At 40.2% G+C, this 27,660-nt stretch overlaps 1 protein-coding gene across 2 annotated transcripts in view; it reads left to right on the forward strand.

The window, feature by feature from the left end:
* The window catches only part of KCNU1 (potassium calcium-activated channel subfamily U member 1), a 157,972-nt gene extending 138,532 nt beyond the window's left edge, over window positions 1–19,440 (forward strand). The window contains exons 23-27 of one of the 2 annotated variants that reach the window (XM_054656647.2): window positions 2,145–2,219; window positions 5,817–5,956; window positions 14,269–14,463; window positions 16,237–16,355; window positions 18,830–19,326. In XM_054656647.2, coding sequence (XP_054512622.2) covers window positions 2,145–2,219; window positions 5,817–5,956; window positions 14,269–14,463; window positions 16,237–16,355; window positions 18,830–19,235 — 935 coding nt within the window. In that variant the 3' untranslated portion in view covers window positions 19,236–19,326. Of the gene's footprint in view, window positions 1–2,144; window positions 2,220–5,816; window positions 5,957–14,268; window positions 14,464–16,236; window positions 16,356–18,829 lie in introns of both variants that reach the window. The other variant, XM_016959328.4, reaches the window with a different exon arrangement.
* The last annotated feature ends 8,220 nt before the right edge of the window (window positions 19,441–27,660 follow it).

The raw sequence follows: 27,660 nt of genomic DNA on the forward strand, positions 1-27,660 counted from the left end.
CCATCTGTGTAAACCTTCCTCTTTAATAGCTGTGCGAATCCAGTTAGCCCTCTGAGCTTCCATTTCCTCACCAAAACCTGAAAAATTTTGTGAAATTCTGGAGGTCACTGATGGTTCTAGACATAAACCAAATATCTTGGGTTCTTCATGAGGAGCTTCAGTTTTTATCCTACATTCATTACTCAGAAATTTAGTAGAAATCAGAAATATATTCAGCTCTACTCTGCATTAACAAGAAGTGGCTCTTTTCCATCTCAGTAGTGAGGTGGAAAAGGTGTGAAATATTGTAGTACATAGCATTCCCTCTGGAAACAAACCTCTCTTTGGATTTCCCCTTTTCCTTCCTGGTCTCCACCTCAGTGGCTCCATTCCCTGTCATCTTCCCATTGTCTGTTTTTCAGGGGGCCTTAGCACAGAGCTCAACTGCATTCATTCCACTTTTCAGCCCTACCAATTACCCCACTTAGGGAACAAAGGACCTTCCAAAGATTTCACTCTCTTCTAAGCAGCAGGGAATCTTAATTACAAGTAGATCTTGAAGGTTTACAATATTTTTTTCCTCTTACATCCTCAGAAAACTTTAAGAAAGTAAACAACAGTTGTAAGCACAACTTACAATGCCATTATGGTGTGTTTTTCTTTTTCTTTTTCATGGCACCCTATTTTCCCATTTTCCCCACCAACTTCTTTTTTTTTTTAAGCTAGGATCTCGGTCTGTCACCCAAGTTGGAGTGCAGTAGCGTGATGGCGGCTCACCGTAAGCTCTGAACTCCTGGGCTCAAGCGACCCTCTCACCTCAGCCTCCTGGGTAGCTGGGATTTCAGCTCTGCACTGCTACACCCAGCTAATTTTTTTTTTTTTAATTTTTGTAGAGAACAGGTCTCTCTATGTTGCCCAGGATTGTCCTGAACTCCTAGACTCAAGCAGTCCTCACATGTCAGCCTCCCAAAGTGTTGAGATTATAGGTGTGAGCCACTGCACCCAGCCTTCTATTCCATTTCTTTCCTCTTACATTTTTAGTTTAAGTTGGAGACTAAACCTCTGATGTCATACTTCTTTTTGAAACTCACCACATGATAAAGCTGTATCAGGCCAGTGCTGTGCATGCCCTGTTTTGGGGTCGAGTCTCACAGAGGTTACTGCAGTGCCTTATCTCCGAAGACAGGAGGGAAATGTGTCTACAACCTGAGCACAGAGGTCAAGGGCTCTCTGAGTGACATCCCAGCTCAGGCTTTAAGAAACCCCACAGCCTTCCATATGGAGACAGGCAGGCAGCCAGTTCTGCAGAGACAACAGCAGTGCCTCAGCCCAGTGAGGAGCTCAAAGAGGCAGAGAATACCTGAAGCCAGCAGCCACTTGCAATGTGTCCTAAAGCACTCATGGGGACAGCACCACCCATATATTTGCGTTTCCAAAAAATACTACAGGCAAATTGATGTGGTTTGAGCTACTGCCTGACTGAATTGTTACCTAGCACAGCCACTCAGTGGAGAGTAAGCATATCTTAATTGTGACATCAATAAGCAACTACTGGGAGAGCTTTGCCTTTTTTGTAAGTCATTTGAAGTGCCATTGAGAAAGAATAGACATAGCCAGGCACGATGGCTCATAGCTGTAATCCCAGCACTTCAGGAAGCCAAGAAAGGAGGATTACTTGAGGCTGGGAGTTTGCGAGCAGCCTGGGCAACATAGCAAGACCCCATCTCTGCAAAGATAAAAATTAAAAAAAATAAATTAGCTGGGTATGGAGGCATGTGCCAGAAGTCCTAGCTACTCAGGAGGCTGAGGCAGCAGGATCACTTGAGCTCAGGAGTTGGAGACTGCAGTGAGCTCTGATGGCACCACTGTACTCCAGTCTCGGTGATGGAGCAAGACCCTGTTTCAAAAAAGGAAAAAAGAAAAGAAGAAAGACCCCCCCACCACACACACACACATACACACTCCCCTCCCCACATTTATCTAAAGGAGATGCTGAGGAGACCCACATAACAATTTTTTGTCTAAACATAGTAAAGGATTTGGGATTTACACATGAAAGTAACTTTGCTAAGATAAAGCACCAAGTTACATGATATTCTTCTACATTTTTGACAAGTTTTGTAAGGCATTGTGTTTGCATTTATCACCTCTTTTCTTCTTTGCAGAGGAGACTCCAGGTTACACAAATGGACATAATGAGAAATCAAACTGCCGAAAAGTCCCGATCCTTACTGAACTGAGTAAGTGGTGTTTCGAGGGCAAAATTCAATGGAGAAATTTTTGTGATATATAATTTATGTTCCAAGGATCTTTTTAGAATGCACAATCAAAGGACTCAGGAACCAGAATGGGGCTCAGAGCTTTAAGTGCTTGCCCGGATGTTACACTGGGCTTTGATCCAACTGGGGACATCGGTATATCTGGTGTCAGGGTTCAGAAATGACATCTGCCTTCTCCACTCTTTTAGTTACCAGCAGAGGGAGGGGGACCAGCAACTAGCTTAGTCTTATTCAGAGGGAGGGGCCATCAATATGAAGACTGCTAGAAAGAATCTCCCTGTACTGACTAGTCAAACCCATCACAGGACTTCGGGTCAGATGCCTTCCTTTCCAGCAGTGACACCAGGGCTGGGGCCAGGGTAAGGCAGGAGAGGCATGTGGGGTACAGACTTAGAGGAGGTGCTCACCCTTGGTGTCTCCAAATTTTGTGTCCCGTGTATTTCCCCCCCGTCACCTTAATCCAAGCCCTGAGTGATACTTTCCTAAAATAGGCAAAAAAAAAAAAAAAAAAAAAACAACTCTCGAAGAATTAACAGAATATGCTGTTATCTGTCACCAACACCTGTACAAAACTTCCCTAGGCACAAGGAGCTGTGGGAACAGAAGACAAGGGAGGGAAGGCAAGGAAGGGTGCCCAAGTGCCTTTGGTGGGGTGCATTGCTGGGGCACCAGGGGACACATTGGGTCTGTATTCAACTATACTGAGTATAGTCGAAGGGAAAAGGAGAAAATCCCAGGCAAGAGGAGAACGGTGCCACTAGCGCAGATTGAACCAATTCAGAGATGATCTCTAAAAACTGGTCCTGGCTGTGATTTGACCTGATTTTACTAACCAGAAAAATGCATAATGGGCATTTTATGAGCAAGATTACCAAAACCACTGGGATTTATCCCAAATTAGGTGAACATCTAGAAATCTTAGTCCTGCAAACAAAGCAGGGGAACTTAGAGAGGAATTAGTAGGTGTCACTGCCACGTGAGCTGGGAGTGACAGTGTAGCAGGTGAGAGGTGAGGCACTGCTTCATTGCTACCTAGCTTTCCTGGCCATTTTGTGGAGCAGAGGCTGTTGAAGTTCAGCTCTGAAGATCCTAGACCCCTGGATCCTAGTACCTGCCTGCCTATTTGGAACCACCTTGAAGCTGTCTGCTGCAGTTTTTAATTATATTTTACTTTTTTCCTCCCCTTTGAACCATCTCTAACTCCTGAGCTGTATACAGTTGGTTCTCTGTATCTGTGAGGCATTGGTTCCATAACTCACTCACTCTCCACTCCTCCCCTGGCTCTACTTCCTGCAGACACCAAAATCCATGATGCTCAAGTCCTTTCTATAAAATGGTGTAGTACTGTCAACCCCCAGTATCCATGGGTTTCCATTCAAGAATTCAATTAGTTGAATTCTTGAATGCAAAACATGTGGAAATGGAGGGCCAACTGTATACACCAAATGAATTAATTCAAAGAAGGGTGTAAGTTAGAGTGGTTGCGAAGAAATCAGCCAGTTTCTCACTGACCCAGAGGTGCATCTGATCACTCTCCAGGGACCTACAGGCTTTGTTTCTGGCACCAAGTAGCCCTTGTCAAGTTATCCTAACAACCTACCTGCCAGCTTGTCCAGGTTCTTGTTGTCTGTCTGGCTGGAAAGGGTCATGTTGACATGGGAGTTGCAGGTCTGATGTTCTGTACCACTTTGGTACAGAATGGATGGGGATCTGAAGGAAATGGCCAGGAAAGCTGAGGCCATTAGTTTAGGATGATACAGCAGAATTTGGACAAAGGCTCATGGGATATTTGTGTGTGTGTGTGTGCGTGCGTGAGCGCATGTGTGTGTGTGGAGGGCTCACAATGCAGGGAGAGAAATGTAGAAGTGCACAGGAGATGTGGATTGATATTAGTTATACCTTGCTCATCTTTTATGAAAATAAAGCTGTTCTCAGAAGAAAATGATTCATTAATATCACTTCATTCATTAACGTCACTTCCCCTAAACATACTGAGGAATAATTTAAGGCATTAGGGGATAATCCAGTCATAGTAAGCAATGGATTCTGAGTTGCTTGTCCATCAGATTTGTTTGGATTGGTCATTTCAAGAACTGTAATGTCAAGAACTGTGGAGAGTCTAAGGCTATCCTATTTGCAAACCAACAAGTGCACCTACCCCAGTCTCATGGATGCTGGCAGAAGATACAAGACTCCTGGATCAGAGACCAAAACAAAACAAAACAAAACCAATCAGTTTATTACTCAGAGTAATAACAGCAGCCAGAGTATCCTCGTTTTTGTGTTGGTTGCTCAAGCCCTGCTTTCCACCAGGTGACATGAAGAGGGCCAAGTGACACCTGTACCCACAGTGGATTGCTCTTTAGGATAGGAACCTGAGCTCAGGAAACCAGAGTCTTTTAAAACAGGCAGTAAGCATGCCTTCCCTTTGCTCCTGTGGGAGACACCATCTCTATCTTCCAATGCTGTTCTTAAGACAAACGTTCTTGAAAGAAGATTCTAGAAACAAACTTCGGGAGGCTGAGGCGGGTGGATCATTTGAAGTCAAGAGTTTGAGACCAGCCTGGCCAACATGGTGAAGCCCTGTCTCTACTAAAAATACAAAAATTAGCCGGACATGGTGGTACATGCCTGTAATTCCAGCTACTTGGGAGGCTGAGGCATGAGAATTGCTTGAACCCAGAAGGCAGAGGTTGCAGTGACTGCACCACTGGGCAGCCTGGGCGATGAAGTGAGGAAAAAAAAAAAAAGAAGAGTCTAGGAATAAAGGCAGCCTGTGCATCTCTTCTCACGGACCACAATGACCAGCGGTATTCACCTCAGAGGCTGCCTACAAGGGTCTGAGTTGGAGCCTGGGGCCAGTATAGACATGCTGATGGATAATTTGGCTATTGCTGTACTGGCCTCAGTTAGGATGATTCCCTAAGCCCTTGCCACACAGAGTGCCATCCATGAATCGGCAACCTCAGCAGCATCTGGGAGCTGGCTGGGCACGTAGACTCTCAGCCCTCACCCTAGATCCAGTGAATCAGAATCTGCATTGCAACCAAATCCCCAAATGATTCATATGTGCATTACATTTTGAAAGGCACTGGGCTTAAGTGACTCTAGGAACCCAAGTAAATACCAAGTCATCTATCTCATAGTATTTTGAGAAATAAAAGACTTTAACTGGGGTGACCATGTGTTCCTATTTGTTCCTATGATTCCAGGGCAATTTTTGAGCATGCTCCCTTTTGCTCCCCCAAAATATCCTGGTTTGAAAGATAAATTATACAAGGATGACAATCAGAACACTTCTTGAGAAACTGAGCCTGTGCTCCAGCAATGTCCCCTTGATGGTGAATGTACCCAATAGAACTATGTCTTTTGTGGGAAGGAAGATATTTGGATAGGAAAGAAAAAAAAATGTACTGAAAAAGGGGTAGATCCCACAGAGACCCCAAAGTAGACATCAGATCTTTTGATCAAGTGGTCGCCCCTTGACCTGCATGGATGGCACTTCTTATATTCTTAACCTGATCTGCTTGTCTTTCCTTTTTGCCTCTTGCCTTGCAGAAAATCCTTCCAACATTCACTTTATTGAACAGCTTGGTGGACTGGAAGGGTCCCTCCAAGAAACAAATCTGCATCTCAGCACTGCCTTTTCTACGGGCACTGTTTTTTCCGGCAGCTTCTTGGATTCTCTGCTGGCCACGGTAAGAAAAGCTAAGCCATGGAGCCCCCAAAACCAAGCCCTCTGCAGAGAAGTGAACAGGTGGTGTAAGGCTGAGTAGATGATAACACCTCACAGTTCTAAGTTCTCTTTGATTTTCAAAAACAAGCTTGTTCCCATATATTAATTTATCTTTTCTCATAACTACTTGGTGTGGGAAGCAACATTTTCACATTTTCAAGGTTAAAAACTTGAGGCCCTTGCAGCCAGAACCCCTGATGCCAGGAAGAGTGAGTGTGAGCCTCTCAGCTTCTAAGGCATCGCTGCAGACCAGGTCCCTTGGCATCAGAGCTCAGGAGATACCACTTTCCCTTCTCTCTGAAATCCTCCAAATAGCTCATGTGGAAATTGGCCATAAAGGGATCCCAGTTTCAAGGAAGAAGCTCTGGCCTTTGCTGGTGAGTTTTGCTCAGAGCTAAGTCAAATCTCCCTCCATGTTCCTCTTCTCATGGGGGGCATTCTTGACTACATGGTTATTCTTTAGTTTTCAGCACCTCTTTAGCCACCTGGCAGATCTTTTCCATCCATTAGGATTCCCCTGGGTGGAATTAATTCATTGTACAAATGCCCACTGAACACCTACTCTGCACAGGGCACTGTTGGGGTGCTGGGGAATCCGCAGTGTGAGAATGACAAAAGCCTCATCCACATGGGGCCTGCTGAGTGGAGGGGATTGACATGTGCATGATAAATAAGTAACACAGAGGGATGCCAGTTAAAGGGCTAAGGAGATGTGACATAGGAAATGTGAAATTTGGGGAAGGAATTGCAAGGTTCAATAACATTGCCTTCTCAGGGAAGGTGATGTTGAGAAGGCAGCATGTGACCCCAGCTCTGGGGGAGAGGAGAGAACACAGCATTCAGAAGCAGTGAGGTGGGAGTTGTTAGAAATAGATAATTGGTGCTGCGAAGAAAAGTCAGCATGGAGACAAAAGACCTCTCAGCAAGGCAATCTTTACTTTCTGCAGAAAGGGTGCTCAGTGGCAGATGGAACAATGGCAAGAGCACACTTGAACAAAGGAAAAGCAGACATATTTATCCCTTATGCATTTGGGTCATCCTTACTGCTGGGTCCTGCATCCATTGGCTGGAGCTGGAACTCACAGTCTTAAACTGATACCCAATTTGCTAATAACCTAAAACTTTCCTAAATAGGTAAGTGCAATAAAGAATGAAGAAGGAGAGGAGGTTGCTTACGAAAGGTTTAAGGAAGCAATAACATTTCCACATAAAGAAGGTGCATAAGCTATGAGCTAAGACTTGCCTGGATCTGTCCAGGCATGCCTGAGTAAGCCAAAGCAAATAACTGGGCAAAAGTGTAAGAACTAATAGTTGATAGGAGGCTTTAGAGTAAGGAGCTATTATTCCTAGTGTCTATTATTTTATTTTTAAACCAACATGAGCTTTGAAGAGGAACTTTTCTGCTTTCTACAGAGTACACCCCAGGGTGTTAAAGGAATTTCAAATTGACTGAAACTCATGAGATCAGTGTGTAGCCATTTGTGAATGACTTGCAAAAACTCTTCCAAAGGAAAGCCACATAACCCACTGCCTCCCACACTCCTCCTACCCGGGATTTTCAAGGGAAGAGCTGCAAAATGGCTGGATGTCAATATGCAGATGCTTAAATGCAGAAGAATCTGAGCACAGTTGATGAACTTGCTGCCTCCTGGAGGTCCACAGTGAGAGGCATCATGCCTGAATTTCAGGAATGCTTCAAGGCACAGTTTGCAAGTTTAAGGGAGCATGGCTGGGCATATCCACTCCCTTCCTGACATCAATGCCATTCGGCATGAAATTGTGTTGCCCTGGGCTCTGCCTCTTTAAGCCATGGTAGGGGGTCTCATACACCCCATCAAGCTCTTAGAGAGAGAATACCACTTCAGTGGTAGTTTAACATTAAACAAATTGGTAGAGTGCAAGGCTCCTAAAGAGTTAAGCAGCTCAGCCTTCACTGAGCTAGGGAGGTACTAGAGGAAGTCAAGTCAGGTTACTTTTCTGAGAAGGTGGCTCTGTCAGAGAAAGTGTTATATCACTGTCTGTCACTGATATGTCAATTAACTCGCCTGGAATTAATGACTGGAGTGTCAGGCAGGAGGTGACTCTCGATGAACTTGACCTGTCTGCAGATACATTTCAGATGGGTTTCAGGTCCCAGTTCTCTTCAGAGATCCTTAGATGTCAGGCAGCTTCATGCCTTAAATTAAAATTGAGACTTAATTAAACACCACTGGCTCACACAGGCAGGAATAGAGCCACAGATCTTATTTAGAGTTGATCAGAAGGGCAGGATGGACAGGGAAGGGCTGGAAGAGTAAGGACAACAACGAATGAACACACAACCACAAGCCAGTATGAGGAACACAGATTTGGTCATGAGCCTGATTCCTCCCACCACTCAGCACCTGATCATGACATTGGCCTTGGGTGGTCTAAAGAGTGCAGGTTCTTCCCAGGCTGCCTTCAGATATTGGGTCAATGGGCTTCACTTGGTCGAAGAGGAAGATTCTTGCTGGAAAACAAAATGTGCTATATAGAGAATAAAGGCCACATAGTGTGACCTAAAAGTGAGGTCATTGCATGAGATCACAACACACAGTGGATCATCAGCTTCGCCTTCAGAACTCTTGATAAGTATTTATTTTAGGACTGGCATTTGCTCAACTGAATTTGGGCAGGGACAGCAATGGAGCATCAGGGAAGAAAGCATCTTCTATGTCAAGGGTGCCGACTGAATCTTGAACCTCTAAATCTCTACCTAGCAGTTTTCTGCCCCAGCTCATGAATCTTTAATGTTGTACGCCACGGCAAAATGAACACACTGTAACACTATTTAATGATGAGCTGAACTGGGCCATTGGAAATAATTGTGAATGCTGGTAATTTTTGTTTTCCTTCTCTTGTTTCCCTTCTCCCTGCACCTGATTCTACTGGTTCTGTGTGCCCTTATCAGTGTGGGGGTGGCTTCCCATCACCAAAGAAAGACCCAAGGATCAAGACTGAGCCTCCAATCTCATTGTCTCCTTTATTCCGGGGACCATTTGATTTTGGGTGGACTCTGTATCTTACCACCTGGTCACATGGAAATACCCTCGGAGAGGAAGAGAACATTTACCACCTTCCAATAACAACATCTAGAGTCACTACAGCAGCTCCTGAATACGTTCTCAAACACTTCATTTATTCTCCGTATGTGCTGGAGCATCTCCTGGCTGAGGGTTGGTAGGAAGGCAATGACCTCGATCTCCCCATTAACTTAGAAAGGCAGTTGTGGGTCCTGGAGCTATGACCCCTACAGACCCCCAAGGCAGACAATGCTGATGACCACAGTTCTCGTCCCCCAGATCATACCTTTTCCTACATAGGTCTCTAGGCAATTTATTTAGATGAGTTTTCTTGTTGAGATAATATCAAGAATCATAGCTATTGATCTTAAGAAGAGTAACATCTCTCAAGCATTTACCCAGAGCCAAGGAATTCACTAAGTGCATTACCTCCATTACCTGGTTTAATTCTCCTGTCAAATACGGAAGCTTAGCTGGGTAAATAATCTGCCAAAGGCTGCATCATTTACCAGTAACAAGTTGGTTTTCAGATCCAAGTGTATGTGATCCTAGAGTCATTCCTCGCTGCCGCAATCAACTGCCCCTCCAGAAATCTATTTCTGTAATGATCAGTGTTCTTGCAACACAGGGATTTTCAAGTTTAGTTTAGAGGGCTCCTTCCCTGACAATGTTCTGTGCAGAAAGAAGATGTGCCCACCCTGCCTTGCCCACCCACATCTCTCCCCTCCATCAGAGCAATTCCACTTTCATCTGTGGTATATTAGAGGCGCCTGCATAAGATTCAATTGCACAAGAGACGTCTGTTGTTAAGAAGATTTTGGAACTCATTCCCTTGAAGTTAGGATGAAGGACCAACAGAGAGGCATAACATAAACAGAATCCTATTCTTCTCTATTCTGAGACAGTTTTCCAATTTCCAGCCAGAAGTCTGGTGCGGGAGGCAGGAGTCAGTCATTTTGCCCAATTTTGCATGTCCCTTTTATCCATAATATCCCTCCACAAAGACTGTCTTCTGGGTTTGACACTTCCAACCTGCAGCCCAGCTTAATGCACTGAGAGATCTGCGTCCCACTGCAACATAAGAGGTTACAGAGGTTACAATTAGACTCTAAACGTTGGGTTCCTTGATACCCACACTATACAGAAGGTCAAGGCTAAGAGCAGATGCATTCAGGACAGGCTCCCTGAATGTATCTGCTAATGCTTCAGCAGTTTCTGAAACAAGATGAGAACGCCAGCCATTACTTCAATCCCAGTGAACTATATTTTCAACTGGATATTAAGGGCCCTCTTCCTTCCCATGTATACTCAGACACCTCCATAGTGCTCTTCCACCTTTCTCTCTCCACCGCCACTAATAAACACCAAGAATAAATATGCGAATCCCAAGAAGGCAACAAAGCCCACAGTCATGTGCTGTGAACTTGTCACTGCTTAGAAATACTAAGGTTTTGTTTAAATTTTCAGGCAATTTTAAAAATTCTATCCCTTGTTAGACCTGTGCTGGTTTTTTCAATGTAGAATAATAGGTTTTTCCCTCCAAACCTTCTGATACAGTTGACATTAAAATGGCTTCAAGTGTTCCTGGTATACTACCCTAAACTCCTGACCCAGCTGAAGAAATATGCCTATAGGATATAATTCAGATTTGCCTTTAATCCTCTGTCAGTTCAATGCTGTAAACATTCAAATATGGTGGGGCAGCCAGGCCCATATGCACGGTTCCTATCTGGTTCTACAACAAAAGACTTTCAAAACTAGATTTGAACTTGGGGAGCACTTTCCCTTACTTCTAAGGAAATTCAAGCCCACACAAATTACATGACATTCTTAGGGTCACTTGGCTTGTTAGTTGCAGTTTTCCTACCCTATAATCTCACTCTGAGATTAGAAGTATTTCCCAAAGAATGTTTGATCTTAAGGTCTTTGAGAATTCTCAGAATGAAGAGCAGCATTTGGCTAGGATGTTAGCATCTATACCATTAGGTAATACTCTAGGTTATGACAGGAACCACAACATTCACGGTAGCTGAAAGTTAAAACATTATGGGCAGCAACATTTTCTAACATTGAAAGTCCAAGTTCCAGTAAATAAGATGATATTAGAAACATTGACCAAATTTGAAAGTCCAAAATATTTCAAGTGCCCTTCAACTTGCAGATTTTCTTGTGAAAGACAAGAGGGATGGAGAGAGAGAACAAGAGGGAGAGAGAGAACTAGAGGGAGGGAGGGAGGAAGGGAGGGAGGGAAGGACAAAGGGAGAGAGGAAAGAAGGATGGAAGGAAGGGAGGGAGGGAAGGAGGGAGGGACGGAGGGAGGGAAAGGGAAGGGAAGATAGAAAGAAAGAGATATTGAGAAAGGTCTGTGGCAGAGAACCCCAAATAGTAAGAATAGGAGATGAGCTCACAGAACATGGGTGACATGTAAATCCCATTATTTTTCTCAATATAGAATTATAATCCTTTTGATGCCAGAACTGAAGAAATGATATATTCAAAAGCTAAGCCTCTCTCAGTTAAGTATGTAAAGCACATGTTTTCCTAGAGCTATTGATACCAGGATAACCCTAGAATTTACACCTTTTCTTTAATCAGTGGAGAATTATTCTAATGGCATTATGTTTGATCACTCTACACTATGGCCACATGTTCTTAAACAGATTGTGGTTCAACCTGGATTTATGTCCTCCACTCTCCCGCTCCCCGCCCGGATATCGGGGACTTTATTCCATAAGCACCCTCCCAGGTAGTAGTGGGATGTAACAAAGAAGAAACATAAGGAGGAAGACATCACTCAGGAAATTCCTTTAGTCTGGGGACTAGGGCTAAGTCATCTTTTAACCTAAAAAATACTGTAAAAGTTATTTTTATTATCTTCTAATTCATATAGATTATATTATTTCTTGTCAACTTATCCCAATCACGCCTACATTTTACCAGCAATATTTATTTGTTAAAAATTACCTATCCATTGAAGTCAATATTCTTACAGCTTTCAAACACCTGCCTTGTTCAGTGCACCACTGAGGATATGAGTGTTATGCAGACACAGCCTATCTTCTGAAGGAGCACATCATCTTCAGGAAGTATTGCTCAGTCTGATCTGAGGACAACCAGTGTCAGAACCACTCAGGGTGCCCTTTAAATTCTGATTCCCATTCCTGTCCATATATTCTGATTCAGGAGATCTGGGATCCCAGAAATCTACACTCATTAATATCACTTCAGATGATCCAGATACATGAGAAGCAACGATAAAGAAAACAGAATTTAGCAATGTGTGCAGTATATTTTACTTAATCCTGCAAACAATGCTAAAAGGTAAGTATTGCCATGTCAACTTTAAAGTTTATAAAACTGTTGCTGAAAAAACAATCAGCCAGACACAGTGGCTCATGCCTGTAATCCCAGCACTTTGGGAGGCCAAGGTAGGTGGATCTCTTGAGGTCAGGAGTTTGAGATCAGCATGGCCAACATGGCAAAACCATGTTTCTACTAAAAATACTAAAAAATTACCCAGGTGTGGTGGTGCACACCTGTAATACCAGCTACTTGGGAGGCTGAGGCAGGAGAATTGCTCGAACCCAGGAGGCAGAGGTTGCAGTGAGCCGAGATTGTGCCACTGCACTCTAGCCTAGACAACAAACAGAGTGAGACCCTGTCTCAAAAAAAAAAGAAAAAAAAAAAAGAACAAAAAACAAACAAGCAAAAAAAACCAGGAATTGCCCAAAGGCACCCAGCTAGGATATGACAGTCCAAGATTCAAACTCAAGTGTGTTTCATACAAGCAACTAACTGTAAAAAACTGTAAAATATAGAAGAATGAAATTAAGTAAAACCCAGTGCCCATGGAATCCCAAAGAAAGAGAAATTTCATTCTGCTTAGAAAACCCAGGAAAGAGTCACAAAGCTGATGAACCAGAGTTTCAGAAGCAAAGGCATGAAGCAGTAAAAGAACCGCTTAAGCACCTGTAGACAGATTAGCGTGCCCCAGAGGGGACAGGTCATGGAGGAAACAAGCCTGGGAAGGGGGACTGCATCAGATCCTGAAGGTTTTGAAGGCCACGGTGGAGACAGAGGGCCTGGTTTCGTGTCAGGATACTAAAAGGTTGAGGAGGTGGAGGTCACGATCTGATTTGTGTTTCTGGGAATTGCTCTGGAAGCATTGTAAACAATGGGTTGCAGATGAGAAGAAAATCAAGGCAGAACAAGAAGTAAAGAGGTTCCTATGATAACCCAGATTTCAGAAGATGGATCCCTGAATTTGAAAGTAGAGAAAATAAATGGCAAATGAATAACAATTGAAGTTATTCCTGATATTTATTATAAAAACAAAATGATTGCATTTAGATAATATATAAAATAGAAATTCTCATTTTTAATAAAGCAAAAGTCTAATTTAGATAAAATGAAGGATGAAAAATTAAAAATATATATTCAATAAATTTGAGAAAACCTAGTGGGTAATATATTCCAATGACCTTTCCATGTATGTTAATGCCTGGTCCACAATGAATGTGGTAGCAATCCTGGAGAAAGAGACTTTATTAAAATGGCTGGGATTATTCAGACTCAAGCTCATTTCAAAATAAGAAGTTTGCCATATCTTCCTCTGGTTTCATTTGGATGTCAAAGATTCTGAAACCCTATCCATTTAATTATTAAACACCTATAATTTCTAAAGTATAATGAGAGCTACGGGAAATCCAAATACTAATAAGACCTATGTCAATATCTGTCCCTAAGTAGGTCACAAACAAAAGGATTATAAGTAAATTCACATCCACAAGGCTCAAGTATAGATGACAATAATATCATTAGTTCCCCACTGGAAAATCTACAGAACGTCTCAGTAAATATATGTATTTTTAAATATACATCGATGATGATTAGGGTATCTGTGGCCTGACATGTATACCCGCTCTGGTCATTTTGGGAAGAGGGGAATGCCTGGTGTCAGTATCATTATCCATTTTCTTCTTCATCCGAAGTGTAATCTCCAAGGAACAGGAACTGGGTCAGTATTGTTTTCTCTGCACTTGGCCTAACCTGGCACAGTACCCAAACTGCCATCCTTCAGCTGCATTAGATAATGATAATGAGAAACACTGTTCTACACCATCAGGTCCATGTTAAACAGCAATGCCCACTAAATCTCCAAGCCTTTACCCCTCCACAGTTCACATATTGGCTCTTCTGACTTTGCATGTGGCTTGTCCTTGTTTTCCAGGCCTTCTACAATTATCATGTCCTGGAATTGCTTCAGATGCTGGTGACAGGAGGAGTAAGTTCTCAGCTGGAACAACATTTAGATAAGGATAAAGTCTATGGTGTGGCAGATAGCTGCACGTCGCTCTTGTCTGGAAGAAACCGGTGTAAGCTGGGGCTTCTGTCCTTACACGAAACCATTTTATCAGACGTTAATGTGAGTCTACTCTTCTCAGAATTCAGTTTTTCACTTCTTTACCTCTCTGAGCTTCTGAAAATGGTCCAGGCTATTTGGGTTCATAGATGTCCCATAGCACAGAAATGATAACAATAAAAATAACAAAAAAAGAATACAAGTTTATATTATTCATAGAGTATTTTACAAATCACAGTGTGTTAATATGTTATATTTATTTTTATAATAATTATGGGAAGTAGATAAAGAAGTTGTTATTATCCCCATCTTCTAGATAAATAACCTGAATCTACAGGGAGCATCGGAGAGGCCTGGCAACTTTGTACCTTGACAAGAGTATTCATAATAATTATAACAGCTAATGTTTATTGAGTATTTTCTCTGTGCTTGTCTTTTTTAGTATTTTTTCCACTTAATCTTCCCATGGATTTATATGGTAGGCATTATTATTAATTCTATTTAACAGATCAAGAAACTGGAGCTCAGAGAAGCAAGGACTTGCCAGAGACCACACTGTCAATCAGTGTCAGAGCAGGGACCCAGCTACAGCAGTTTGACCCTGGGCCTGCCTACTCTCCCTATACTTAAAATGCTAAAGAAATCTGATAAGGTCAGCTGAAATCAGGCAGAAGACTTCTGTACGTGGGTCTAAGAATCTGGCTGCACTAGCCAGTGGAAAATGCTTGCATTTTCTTAGCCGAGGGTGCTGGTAAACAGTAGATTACAGCAAGGGATAAGATAATAATTCTGGAAAATTCTAACAGGGCATCCAGGCATTTGGGAATCAGAGTAGGGTCTAGCCAAGAAATGAGAAATCTACTTGTCATTGTGGTGCCTTCTGGTTTGGTTTTAATTGGCATTGCATTCAGTTATCCAGTGTTACTGCTAGGGGCAGGCTGTTCCAAGGAAACATCTTTTGTTGATTCAGAGGACATTAGCAAAACCCCCGGGTGGAACAGTATACCTGGTGCATGTCGATGTGTGCTGCCAAAAGGGGCAGGACCCATGTTCTGTGCATTAGCATTTCAGGTGTAAACCACATTCCAGAAGCTCCCTCTTTGTAGTCTGGTCCTTTGCATTTCCGTAGTCCCGGGTTGCTCACCTACAGGTGGACTTGTAAGTGTACATAAGCCCAGGAAACTGTTGCTAGAAACTTCCTGTTGGCATCAAAGAGGACGGTAGACTTGTCCCCACTCCTCTCCCTCCTCTCTCCATTTATGCCATGTCCTCCCTTTGTTCTTTATCCTGAGGAATTACAGAACTGTATGGATTGATCCCTTTTGATCTTGCTGAGCCCATTTGCTGCTGCAGGGGCTTGAAATTGTTGTCTATTCATAATGATCTTGTTGGCTATAGCCCGAGAATAAGGTCCAGATGAGTATTTGGGACTGTGATCTGTTTTACAGTAGGGTAAGATGACTCCTCAAGAGGTCATTTAACATCCCAACTCATTATATATCTCAAAAGCTGCATTTTCCAACCTGTGGCTCATTGTTAATTCATAGTAGTTACCAGAATGGCAATGGTAATAAGGACAAGCACAACAACATGTCACACCACACCCACCAGAAGCTCTTGAAAGAGCCAGAATGATAAAAACAATCACTGGGATTAGAGTTTCAGAACTAATCATACTCTTAATTACCTATCCACCTGGCAGTGCCACCACAAAGATATTAGGAAATGGCTTTCCAAGCTTCTACTACCAGGTAAAGCAAACGACACTCCAGTGAGTGCTTATAATTGCTTGATCAAAGTGCCCAGCAGACATATTTTTGTCTCTTCTCTCCCCAGCCAAGAAACACCTTTGGACAACTGTTCTGTGGCTCATTAGATCTTTTTGGAATCCTGTGTGTTGGCTTATACCGAATAATTGATGAAGAGGAGCTCAACCCAGAAAACAAAAGGGGAGTGTGCTAGATTGGAAAGCACCATCCACCCATTCAAGCATAAGAACCAAAGCTACTTTATTCAATGTGAAAGAGAATTCCAGAGCTCAGGGTCCACAGTTGCAAGGAAGGGTGCATGGGAAATAAAAAACTATGTAAGAATAAGGAGGGATTGGTATAAACAAGGGGGACCTGAATAATTAGGGTCCTATTAATATTGGCTATATAAGAAGAATGGAGTCTCTGTCCCCCAGTGAAAATGGAAACACAGAGCTAGATTTTAAATCAGCTCCATGTTTCAATTTTGTAACTTACTCCTCATCCATGTCTGTACAACTTTCTAAAGCTGAATTCCACTATCTACATTTGAAAGATGTACTTGTTTTCTGCTGGACTCATTGGGTAAATATTGATTGAGACCTACTTTGCTAGCCATGGTGCTTTTTACATATAAATCATGGGGGTGATATGTTCGGCTTTCAATTTAAAGAAAGACCACTCTGACAGCCCCGAGGAGGATAGAAATGCATGTGGAGGGGAAAGGGAAAGAGAGGTTACAGTCTAGAGACAACACAATTGTGTATGCCCAGACTAAGATCCTCACAGTGGGAATGGACAGGATTCAGAAGGGAAGAAGAAACAGAAAGGAATAGAGTGGAAATAGATGGATGGAAGCTGTTCCAGGAGAAAGGAGAAGGAAGCCAAATTACTCAAAGTCGAGTGGTCTTGAATAGAAAAATAACAGCAACAATTTTTTTGGCCCACAGGAGAAAAGGAGGAAAAGAAGAGATGCCAAGGCAGATCTAGCTCTAGGTGAGGGCTGTGTTTATGGGAATTTTTATTTTGCACTAGGATTTCTCAGTGCACAGTCATTGCTGAGAGAAAGATGGAAGAAATAGTATCAGGAGTTGAGAAAGGAGTCAATGTTTAGATTAGCTGCTGAGAGGAGTGGAAGAGGAGGCTTACTGTGGATTTGTGAAGCAATCCTGGACCATACAGTGAAAGAAGAAAGATTGGAAATCCCAATGCATTGAATAGTAGATGTACTCAGAGTTAAGGGAGTGAGAGAGAAAGTATGATGAGAAGTTGTAGTCAGCTGTGTGATTTATTGAAATGTAACATTTTAGAGGTGGAACAATGTTAGGAATTAAAACAGCTAGGACACGGCCAGGAAAGTGGTTTGGAAGTAAAGATCATTGGGTACTGGAAGTCATAGCAATACGTCTGAATGCTGGAGTTGTAAACCACATAGACACTGTAGGCATGTAAAAAGATGGCTGCACTAGAGTTTGAAAGAAAGAGCATGTCAAGTGCTAAAGGGCAAAATAAGCATCGAGGTCTACAGATGACTCTGATGGATGGGGAAGGAAGGTGCCATGGCTTTATAGTACCCACCACCAAGACAATGGGGGAGGAGTGATGTTCTGGAAACAGCTCTCTCTCTCCCTCTCTGCCTGAACTCCACCCCTCCCCCAAACACCTCTGTACAGCTCTTGCAACATGATAACTGGGAAAATATACAGCTTATATTAATACTTGATCTCAGGGGAAATATTGATTTTTTTTTAAAACAGAATATGTGATCTTGTTCAGCTGATGTTTTTAAAAATAGAATTGAGGCTACAGAGGACTCAGTGGGAAAGATAAAAGTGGATAGGTTATTCAGTGAAGGAAATTCAATGGTGCCTTGAGATCTATGCTAGGAAAGAGTTGATCATTTGAGGCACTAGTGAGGCAATGCAGGATGAAAGCCATACAAGGCTACCCTGCCTCAATGTTCCCACATAAGCACTGCTGCACTCATTACTTCAACTCACATTTTTGGGCATTTGCTATGTACCTGATGCTGTGTTAACGGTTCTGGATATTCTTTAGGGTTCATTAACATTCACTATTTGCTTGCCAGTCAGGGTTTCAAATGAAACTGTTTTTTTCTAATGCTTTTCTCCATTGGCCAGGCTACATTCTGTGGGAAAGTCGGTGGCATAAGCATTAGGTTAGAGTAGGTCTAAGTCAGGATGAAAATACCTGAAATATATGTCATCTTTCTGTTGACAAAGCTTGGCTACGTGGTCAATATTGTGCCAGCTGAATTCATGAGTATAGTGTCTTTTAAAATCAAATAGACCTGGAGTAAGGCCATTAGACATCAACCAATCCAAATCACCATCTTCCCCCTCTTCCCACTGGAACAAAAGATGAGTGCAGCAAGGCCCAGAGAAGGAGGACACCATGCCCAGAGTCAGAAGTGGTTGGGTTCAGAGGCAGGGATGAAAGCCAGCCCCCTCATTCCTACTCTAGAACCTCTCCTCTTGCACTGTGCTACAGGAGTAAGTACTAAATAGCTATTTACTATTAATCAGAAACCCATGAAGCAAAACAAAACAAAAACGTTTCCTCTTTGGGTCCAGCAAAATGACCTCTTTATTTGGGTCACTGCCTGTTGCCACACTGGCCAGCTGCAGAACCTCAGCATTTATCTTTGACTTGTCTTACAGGTTTGTGATCACCCGGCCAGCCAATGAGTTCAAGCTGCTGCCTTCAGATCTTGTGTTTTGTGCCATACCCTTCAGAACTGCTTGTTATAAAAGGAATGAAGAGTTCTCATTGCAAAAGTCATATGAAATTGTAAATAAAGCATCACAGACAACAGAGACACATTCAGACACAAATTGTCCTCCCACCATTGATTCAGTTACTGAGACATTGTATTCACCAGTCTATTCTTACCAGCCGAGAACTAACTCCCTCTCTTTTCCTAAGAAAATAGCATGGAATCAGAGTAGAACAAACAGTATTATATCATCTCAGATACCTTTAGGTGACAATGCAAAAGAAAATGAAAGGAAAACTTCAGATGAGGTTTATGATGAGGATCCCTTTGCATATTCAGAGCCACTATAGACCTGCCCATATTCTTCATGTGCTCTTAACTTGCTGCTTACAAATCATCTCCTGAGATGCTAACTTTGAACAAAGAAAATAAGAATGGAAGCATGCCATTTTTCTGCCCATTGCTTAGTGGTTCATGAAGGCCACACTGTTTCGGGTGAGACAAAAGTCTAATGCCACTGGATCTTGTGTGATAAATAAAGAAATATATGATCAATGCTTCTGTAAGGAAAGTTCATTGCTCCTGAGTAGAAAACATGTTAATTTGAGCTGCATTAAAGAAGTCCTCCAGTACTTGCTGGATTCCCCAGGTCAGGAAATACAGGTAATCAAGATAAAAATGAGAATTACTCAGACATAGGAAGGAGGAGACCCCCTTCAGTCAAGAATCTTACATTTTCTTTTATCCCAGAACAGGCAAATAGTAAACTAGTATATATTTCCCTCTTTCCCTCCCCATCGTATTTTTCGTTATTCCATTGTATTTTTATTTCATTTCTTTTTATAGGAGGTGAGAAGCACCAGATGAGGAGATGTGACTGGAATTGGAAAACAATTTGTCTATAAGACCTGGGCATATGCCTGGAACATAGTAGAGGTTTCATAAAAATGAATGTTAGAGTACCCTGGGATAGGGTGCCTGAGTGAAATAAGATAGATTAAAGTATGTAACCTTCCAAATTATCTAATTCAAGAACAGAGATATCATTGCATAAAAGGTCTGAAACATTTCGCTATTCCATATTCCAAAGCAAACCAATCCACTGCTCTATAAACCTTATCTTACAATTAAGTCATTTCACCTAGAGGTTACTGTTTACATTGTAAACAAAAGTTCAGCATATCTAGGATGTATCCACTCCCAATTGGTTGTCTTACAATGATGAACTTTGTAAACAAGCTCCTTGCATTATCAATACAACACAGGTAGAAGGGGGGTGGAGGGAGAAAGAAAATAATTAACGATTTCTCTTAAATTGTTTTACATAACATTTATTGTTATGTAAATTGTTTACATAACATTTATAATATCCTTGACATTTTTAACAATATCTTTGCTGGTTTGGTTTTATTGCTTCTGTTTTACAGGGCAAGAAACTATGTCACAAATAGTGTTGCCAGATCACATAAACATGCCCAGTTAAATATAAATTTCTGATAAAAGAATAAATAATATTTTTACTATAAGTATGTCCAAATTATTCCATTCAGCTAGTAAGTGATTGAATCAACATCCAAACCTGGTTTATTTCACTCCAGCACTTGTAGACATTATACTTTGAAATACACTAATAAAGAAAATAAAACAAACTAAAGAAACACAAAAATATCCATCCAGAGGAAATAAAATTTTGCATCAGTTAAGCTTTGGTTGTAAAGAAATCAACTCAATCTATGTGGAAAATAGAGTAATTGTAAGGAAATTTGTCAGGAACCAAGGAAATTTAAAAATTTTTTTTGAAGTCTCCCAAAGTCATTTTCATCCTTCCCCCTTTTCAGATAGACTTTGATTTTCCATATATATGGCAAGATATATCTTTCTGCAATTCCAAATTTATAGGTAGAGTTCTCTAGGCATATCAAAGCTTTAACTGACTGTCTCTAAATCCCAATCCTAATTTTTAAAAGTATTTGATGGGCTCAGCTTTGCCCACTCCATTCCAACTGTTAACGGCTGAGGGTCAGGGTGCCTCTGAATGAAGGACTGTGCTCAGGGAAGGGAGGAGGGTCCATGGCCTGGGATGAAGTGACACCAAAACTTATTGCAAAGACAGTATTAGTCCCTTTTCCCCATTCCCCTGGCCAGTCTGTACACATAGCAGGTTTAGTAGAGACAAAATGTTCCCGAGAAAGAAATTATGGATTGGCTCTATGGATATTCAAAATCCAGTATTTTAAGGAAATGAGTACTGGAAATCTGGCTAAGGAAATATCTGTTGCAACTACAGCCAGTGTGTGAGCATTCATATTGTCAGTATTGATAAATGAAGTTGGCAGAGTATCCCTAAATTTATGTGCCAAGTGATTCTATAGCTCCAGAACCCAACTCTTCACCTGTAAGTGACAACATTTTAATAATACAAATCATAAACACCAGGTTCTTTGGCAATATGGTGGATATTTAATCCATAATAATTGTTTGATTCTTGTTAATAGAAGAACTGATATGAAGACAAGGGAAAACATACAAGGAATTTAGTTCACAAACAATATGGGGACCAGAAGTTCTTAAGTTTTTTGACACTTTAATACTTTCAAAATTGGATGACAGCTACAGACTTCCTCCCCAGAAAAATTTACATATGCATATATTTCACAAAATTCCTCATGTAAGTGGGAAGAAGGACATGGATCACACTATAGTCTATTTATTATCTTTCAAAATCCCTGATACAGACTTTTTATAATCAGCAGAGTGGTCACCAGATAGAACATAGGAGAGGGGAGTCAAGAGACCTGAGTACATGCTTTGGATATCTCATTAAAGATTTTTTGTTTGTTTGTTTGTTTGTTTGTAATATTGGGCAAGGTCTTAAAACCTTCCTCATCTCATTTTACTGTTTGCAAAAGGATAAAGTTGAACTAGAAGATGCTGAGCATTACTTCCATCTTCGTTTATTGAACACATTTTTTTTTCACTTCGTACTATGTATCAGGCACTGTGCTAGATGCCAAGGATAGAGCAGTAACCAAGACAAAGTTGCTTTCTCCATGAAGCATACATTCTAGTTGAAGGAGGCAGAAAATAAGAAAGAAATCTAGCATTGTTAGAGCATAGTGAATAAACCAGAGGAAACGTTACATGAGATGAGACTGGAAAGATAGGCAGGACCTAATTAATAAAGACTCTATAGACAAAAAAGATTACATTTGATTCTAAGTGTGATGAGAAGCTCTTTAACAATTTTAAATACTGGAGTGAGTGATGTGATTTACTGCTGATCCATGAGCAACACAAGTTTGAACTGCATGGTATACAGCTATTCATCCTCTCTTGAGACAGCAAGACCAATCCCTTCTCTTCTTACTCCTCCTCAACCTACTCAACGTGAAGATGACACCTCCTCAACCTACTCAATGTGAAGATGACAAGGAAGAGAACTTTATGATGATCCACTCTCACTCAGTAGTAAATGTATTTTCTCTTCCTTATGATTTTCTTAATAATATTTTCTTTGCTTTAGCTACTTTATTTTAAGAATGCAGTATATAATAGATATAACATACAAAAATGTGTGTTAATCAACTGTTTATGTTATTGGTAAAGCTTCTAGTCCAGAGTAGGCTATTAGTAGTTAAGTTTGAAGGGAGTCAATATTTATATGTGAATTTTTGACTGTGTGGCAGGTTGGGGCTCCTAACCCCTGTATTGTTCAAGGGTCAACTGTATATTTTTCAAAGATTACTGTGGCACTTAGGGTTTCAGAAGTATAACTAACTGAATTCAAATGGATTTTCTTTCTGCTAGAAACACTCAGAAATGCTAGGTAAACTATAATAAATTTTAAATATATATATAGCAGTTCCTTTTTTTTTTTTTGAGATGGCATCTCACTCTGTCCACTGGAGTGGAGTGCAGTGTCATAATCTCGGCTCACTGCAACCTCTGCCTCCCAGTTTCAAGTGATTCTCCTGCCTCAGCCTCCTGAGTATCTGAGACTACAGGCACCTGCCACCACACCCAGCTAATTTTTGTATTTTTAATAGAGATGGTGTTTCACTATGTTGGCCAGGGTGGTCTCCTGACTTCAAGTGATCTGCCCACTTCAGCCTCCCAAAGTGCTGAAATTACATTGTAGGAATTACAGGCATGAGCCACCACACCTGGTCTATAGTAGTTATTTAAAAAGAAAGAAAACTCCCAGGCAGAAGTAGGAGGGAAGTCATAGCCAGAGAGGGTGTCTGTGAGAGACACAGGACTAATATGTAGGATTGTTTAGTCAGTGGCTGGGATTATGATGTCATGGGGGAGCCATAAGATGAGATGGGAACTGAGAACCAATATAACTTTAAGCTGGGAAGGACCAGCCCATCTGAGCAAGAAGCAATAGATAGCCTCCTTCCACTGGCCAAAAGAGGACCAAGAACATTTATCTTTGCTTAGGAATCTGGGTATGAAAAACACCTATCATGAGAAATTGAAGCCCCAAGCTCATATAATGTGCTGATGTAATATTCAAATTTATGCCATGTGTGGCAGAAATTTGAAACTGAAAATGTAATAAAGAAACATCCAGTTCCAAACGAGTAACACTCTTGAAATGACATGAAAAAACAAGAAAACATGACACTACCAAGGAAACAAAATAATTATCTAGGAACAGATCACAAATAAAAGGAAATATACAAAATGCTACAAAAGGAAATCAAAATGATAATCTTAAAGACATGCGGTAAAACACAAGACAATAAAGGTAGGCAATTTGATGAATCAGGAAAAATACCCATGATCTAAATGAGAAACTCAACAGAGATAAATACCATAAGAAAGAACCAAACAGAAATCTTAGTGCAGAAGAACTTAATGAATAAAATAAAAATGTCCAGAGCTTCTATGAAATACTAGACCAAATAACAGAAAGACTTTCTGAACTGGAAGACAGATCTTTTGAAATAATGCAGACAGATGTAAAAGAAAAAGAAAAAAGAACTTGAAAGAATGAAGAAAGTCTATAGGATTTATGGGGCACCAGTAAGCAAACAAATATTCATATTATATGAGTTCCAGAAAGAGAATAGACAGGAAAAGTCATAGGAAGCATACAAAATGAAATAATAGCTGAAAACTTGCCAAGCCTAGGGAGAGAGATGGACATCTGTTCCAGAAACAACAAAAATCCCCAATACCTTCAACTCAGACAGATCCTCTCTGAGGCATGTTATAGTCAAAGAATTCTAAAAATAGCAAGATAAAAATGTGAAGTCACATATAAAGGAATCTCCATTAGACTAATGCAGATTTCTCATCAGAAATCTTACAGGTCAAAAAAAATGGGATTATACAGTCAAAGTGCTGAAAGAAAATAAATCTGCCAACCAAGAACACTGTATCCAGCAAATCTATTCTTCAGAAATGAAGTAGTCTTTCCCAGACAGGCAAAGACTGAGGGAATTTATCACCACTGGACCAGTCTTACAAGAATCACTTAAGAGAGTCCTACATTTGGAAGTAAAAAGGCAATAACAATCATCATGAAAACACAAAAAAATTCTAAAACTCACCTGTAAAGCAGATACAAAAAGAAAAAAGGAATCAAATCTTATTGTGACAGAAAAACTACCAAACCACAATGATAAACAATAATAGAGGAGGAAATTTTAAAAGGATATACAAAACAACCAGCAAATAATAAAATGATAGGAGTAAGTCCTCCCCTATCAATAACTTTGATGTAAATTGATTTCCCAATTAAAAGACATAGACTGGCCAAATGGGTTGAAAAAATAAACAGGCATGACTATATGCTGCCTATGAGAACTCAATTCACCATATGGACACAAATAGACTGAAAGTGGAGTGATGAAAAAAGATATATCTTGGAATATCAAATGGGTACAAAAAGCAAGCAGGAGTAGCTACATTTATGTCAGATAAAACAGACTTTACATCAAAAACTGTAAAAAGAGACAAAGAAGAATATTATGTAACAATAAAGGGATCAATTCAGCAAGTGTATATAACAAATGAAAATATATAGGCATTAACACCAGAGCACCCAGGTATATAAAGCAAATATTATTATATCTAAAGAGTGAGAGATATTCCAGAACAATAATAGTTGGGGACTTCAACATCCCATTCTCAGCATTAGACAGATCATCTAAACAGAAAATGAACAAAGAAACACCAAATTTAAGGTGCACCATAGGCAAAATTGACCTAACACATTTATAGAAGTTTTCACCCAATAGCTGAAGAATACACATTCTATTTCTCAGCACATGGAATATTCTCCTAAATTAACTATACGTTATGACAAAAAACAAATCTCAAAAATTAAACAAAAATTAAAATCATACCACGTATTTTTTTTCTGACCACAATGGAAAAAAGCTAGAAATCATTAACAAGAATATTCAAAAATATACAAATACATAAAAATTCAACACCATAATTCTGAGTAACCAATGAATCAAGGAGGAAATTAAGAAGAAAATTTAAAATTTCTAGAAACAAATTGACATAGGAATACAACATACAAAAACCTATGGGACACAAAAAAGCAGTATTAAGAGACAGGTTTATAGTAATAAATAAATGCCTACATTGAAAAGTAGAAGTATTTCAAATAAACCACCTAAGAAGGCACTTCAAGGAACTAGAAAACAATAACAAACCAAACCCAAAATTAGAGAAGGAAAGAAGTAATAAAGATCACAGCAGAAATAAACAAAACTGAGACTATCACATCACATAAACAAAACATAAAATAAAACCACATCATCATCTCAATAGATGAAGAAAAGACTTTCAATAAAATTTAACATCCCTCATGTTAAAAACTCTCAACAAACTAGGTATAAAAGGAACATACCTCAAAATTACAAGAGCCATCTATGGCAAACACACAACCAACATCACATTGAATAGGCAAAAGCTGGAAGAATTCACCTTGAGAACTGAAATGAGACAAGGATGCCCTGTCTCACCACTCCTATTCAACATAATACTGGAAGTCCTAGCCAGAGCAATCAGGTAAGAGAAAGGAATAAAAGGCATGCAAATAGGAAGAGGGGAAGTCAAACTATCTTTCTTCACAGATGATATCATACTACAACTAGAAATACCCATAGTATTTGCCCAAAGGCTCCTAGAACTGAAAAACAACTTCATTAAAGTTTCAGGATACAACATCAACTTACAAAAATCAGTAGCATTTCTATACATCAATAATATTTAGGCTGAGAGCCAAATCAACAATGCAATTCCATTCACAACTGCCACAAAAAGATTAAATACCTAGGAATACAGCTAAGCAGGGAGGTAAAAGATCTCTACAGGGAGAATTACAAAACACTGCTGAAAGAAATCATAGATGACACTAACAAATAGAAAATCATTCCATGCTTACGGATAAGAATAATCAATATTCTTAAAATGGCTATACTGCCAAGGGCAATTTACAGACTCAATGCTATTTTTATTCAACTACCAACATCATTTTTTTCACAGATTTAGAAAAGACTATTCTAAAATTAATATGAAACCCAAAAAGAGCTTGAATAGCAAAGCAATCCTAAATAAAAAGAACAAAGTCAAAGGCATCACATACCTGACTTCATACTATTCCACAAGGCTACTGTAAACAAAAGAGCATGGTACTGGTACAAAAACAGACACATAGACAAATGAAAAATGATAGAAAGCCAAAAAATAAAGCTGCAAACCTACAACCATCTGAGCTGGAACAAAGATGACAATAACAAGCAATGGGGAAAAGACTCCCTATTCAATAAACGGTGCTAGAATAACTGGCTTGCCACATGCAGAAGATTGATAATGGACCCCTTACTTTTACCATATGCAAAAAAATCAATGCAAGACAGATTAAAGACTTAAATGTAAGACCTGAAACTATAAAAATCCTGGAAGTAAACCTAGGAAATACCATTCTAGACATAGGCTTTGGCAAAGATTTCACAACGAAATCCCCAAAAGCAATTGCAGCAAAAACAAAAATGGACAAGTTGGACCTAAGTAAACCAAAGAGCTTCTGCACAGCAAAAGAAATTATCAGCATAATAAACAGCCTACATAATAAGAGAAAACATTTGCAAACTATGTATTAGACAAAGGCCTAACATCTAGAATCCATAAGAAACTTAAATCAACAAGAAAAAAAAAGCCCATTTAAAAATGGGCAAAGAACATGAACAGACACTTCTCAAAGAAGGCATACAGGTGGACAACAAGCATATGAAAAAAATGCACAACATCACTAATCATTAGAGAAATGCAAATCAAAACCACAGTGAGATACCATCTCATACCACTCAGATGGCTATTATTAAAAAGTCAAAAAATAGCAGATGCTGGCAAGGTTGCAGAGTAATAGGAATGCTTATGCACTGTTGTGGGAATGTAAATTAGTTCAGGCACTAAGGAAATAAGTTTGGGTATTTCTCAAAGAACTTAAATGAGAACTACTATTCGACCAGCAATCCCATTACTGGCTATATGCCCAATGGAATATAAATCTTTCTACCAAAAAATCATAAACTCATATATTTATTGCAACACTATTTACAATAGTAAAGACACGGAATCAACGTAGATGCCCATCAATGGTGGGATGGATAAAGAAAATGTATATATGCACCATGGAATACTATGCAGCCATAAAAGAATAAACTCATGTATTTAGCAGCAACATGGATGCAGTTGATGGCCATTATCCTAAATGAATTAATTTAGGAACAGAACACCAAAGTACTG

The sequence above is a fragment of the Pan troglodytes genome, chromosome 7, assembly GCF_028858775.2.
Source record: "Pan troglodytes isolate AG18354 chromosome 7, NHGRI_mPanTro3-v2.0_pri, whole genome shotgun sequence".
NCBI classification, from domain to species: domain Eukaryota; kingdom Metazoa; phylum Chordata; class Mammalia; order Primates; family Hominidae; genus Pan; species Pan troglodytes.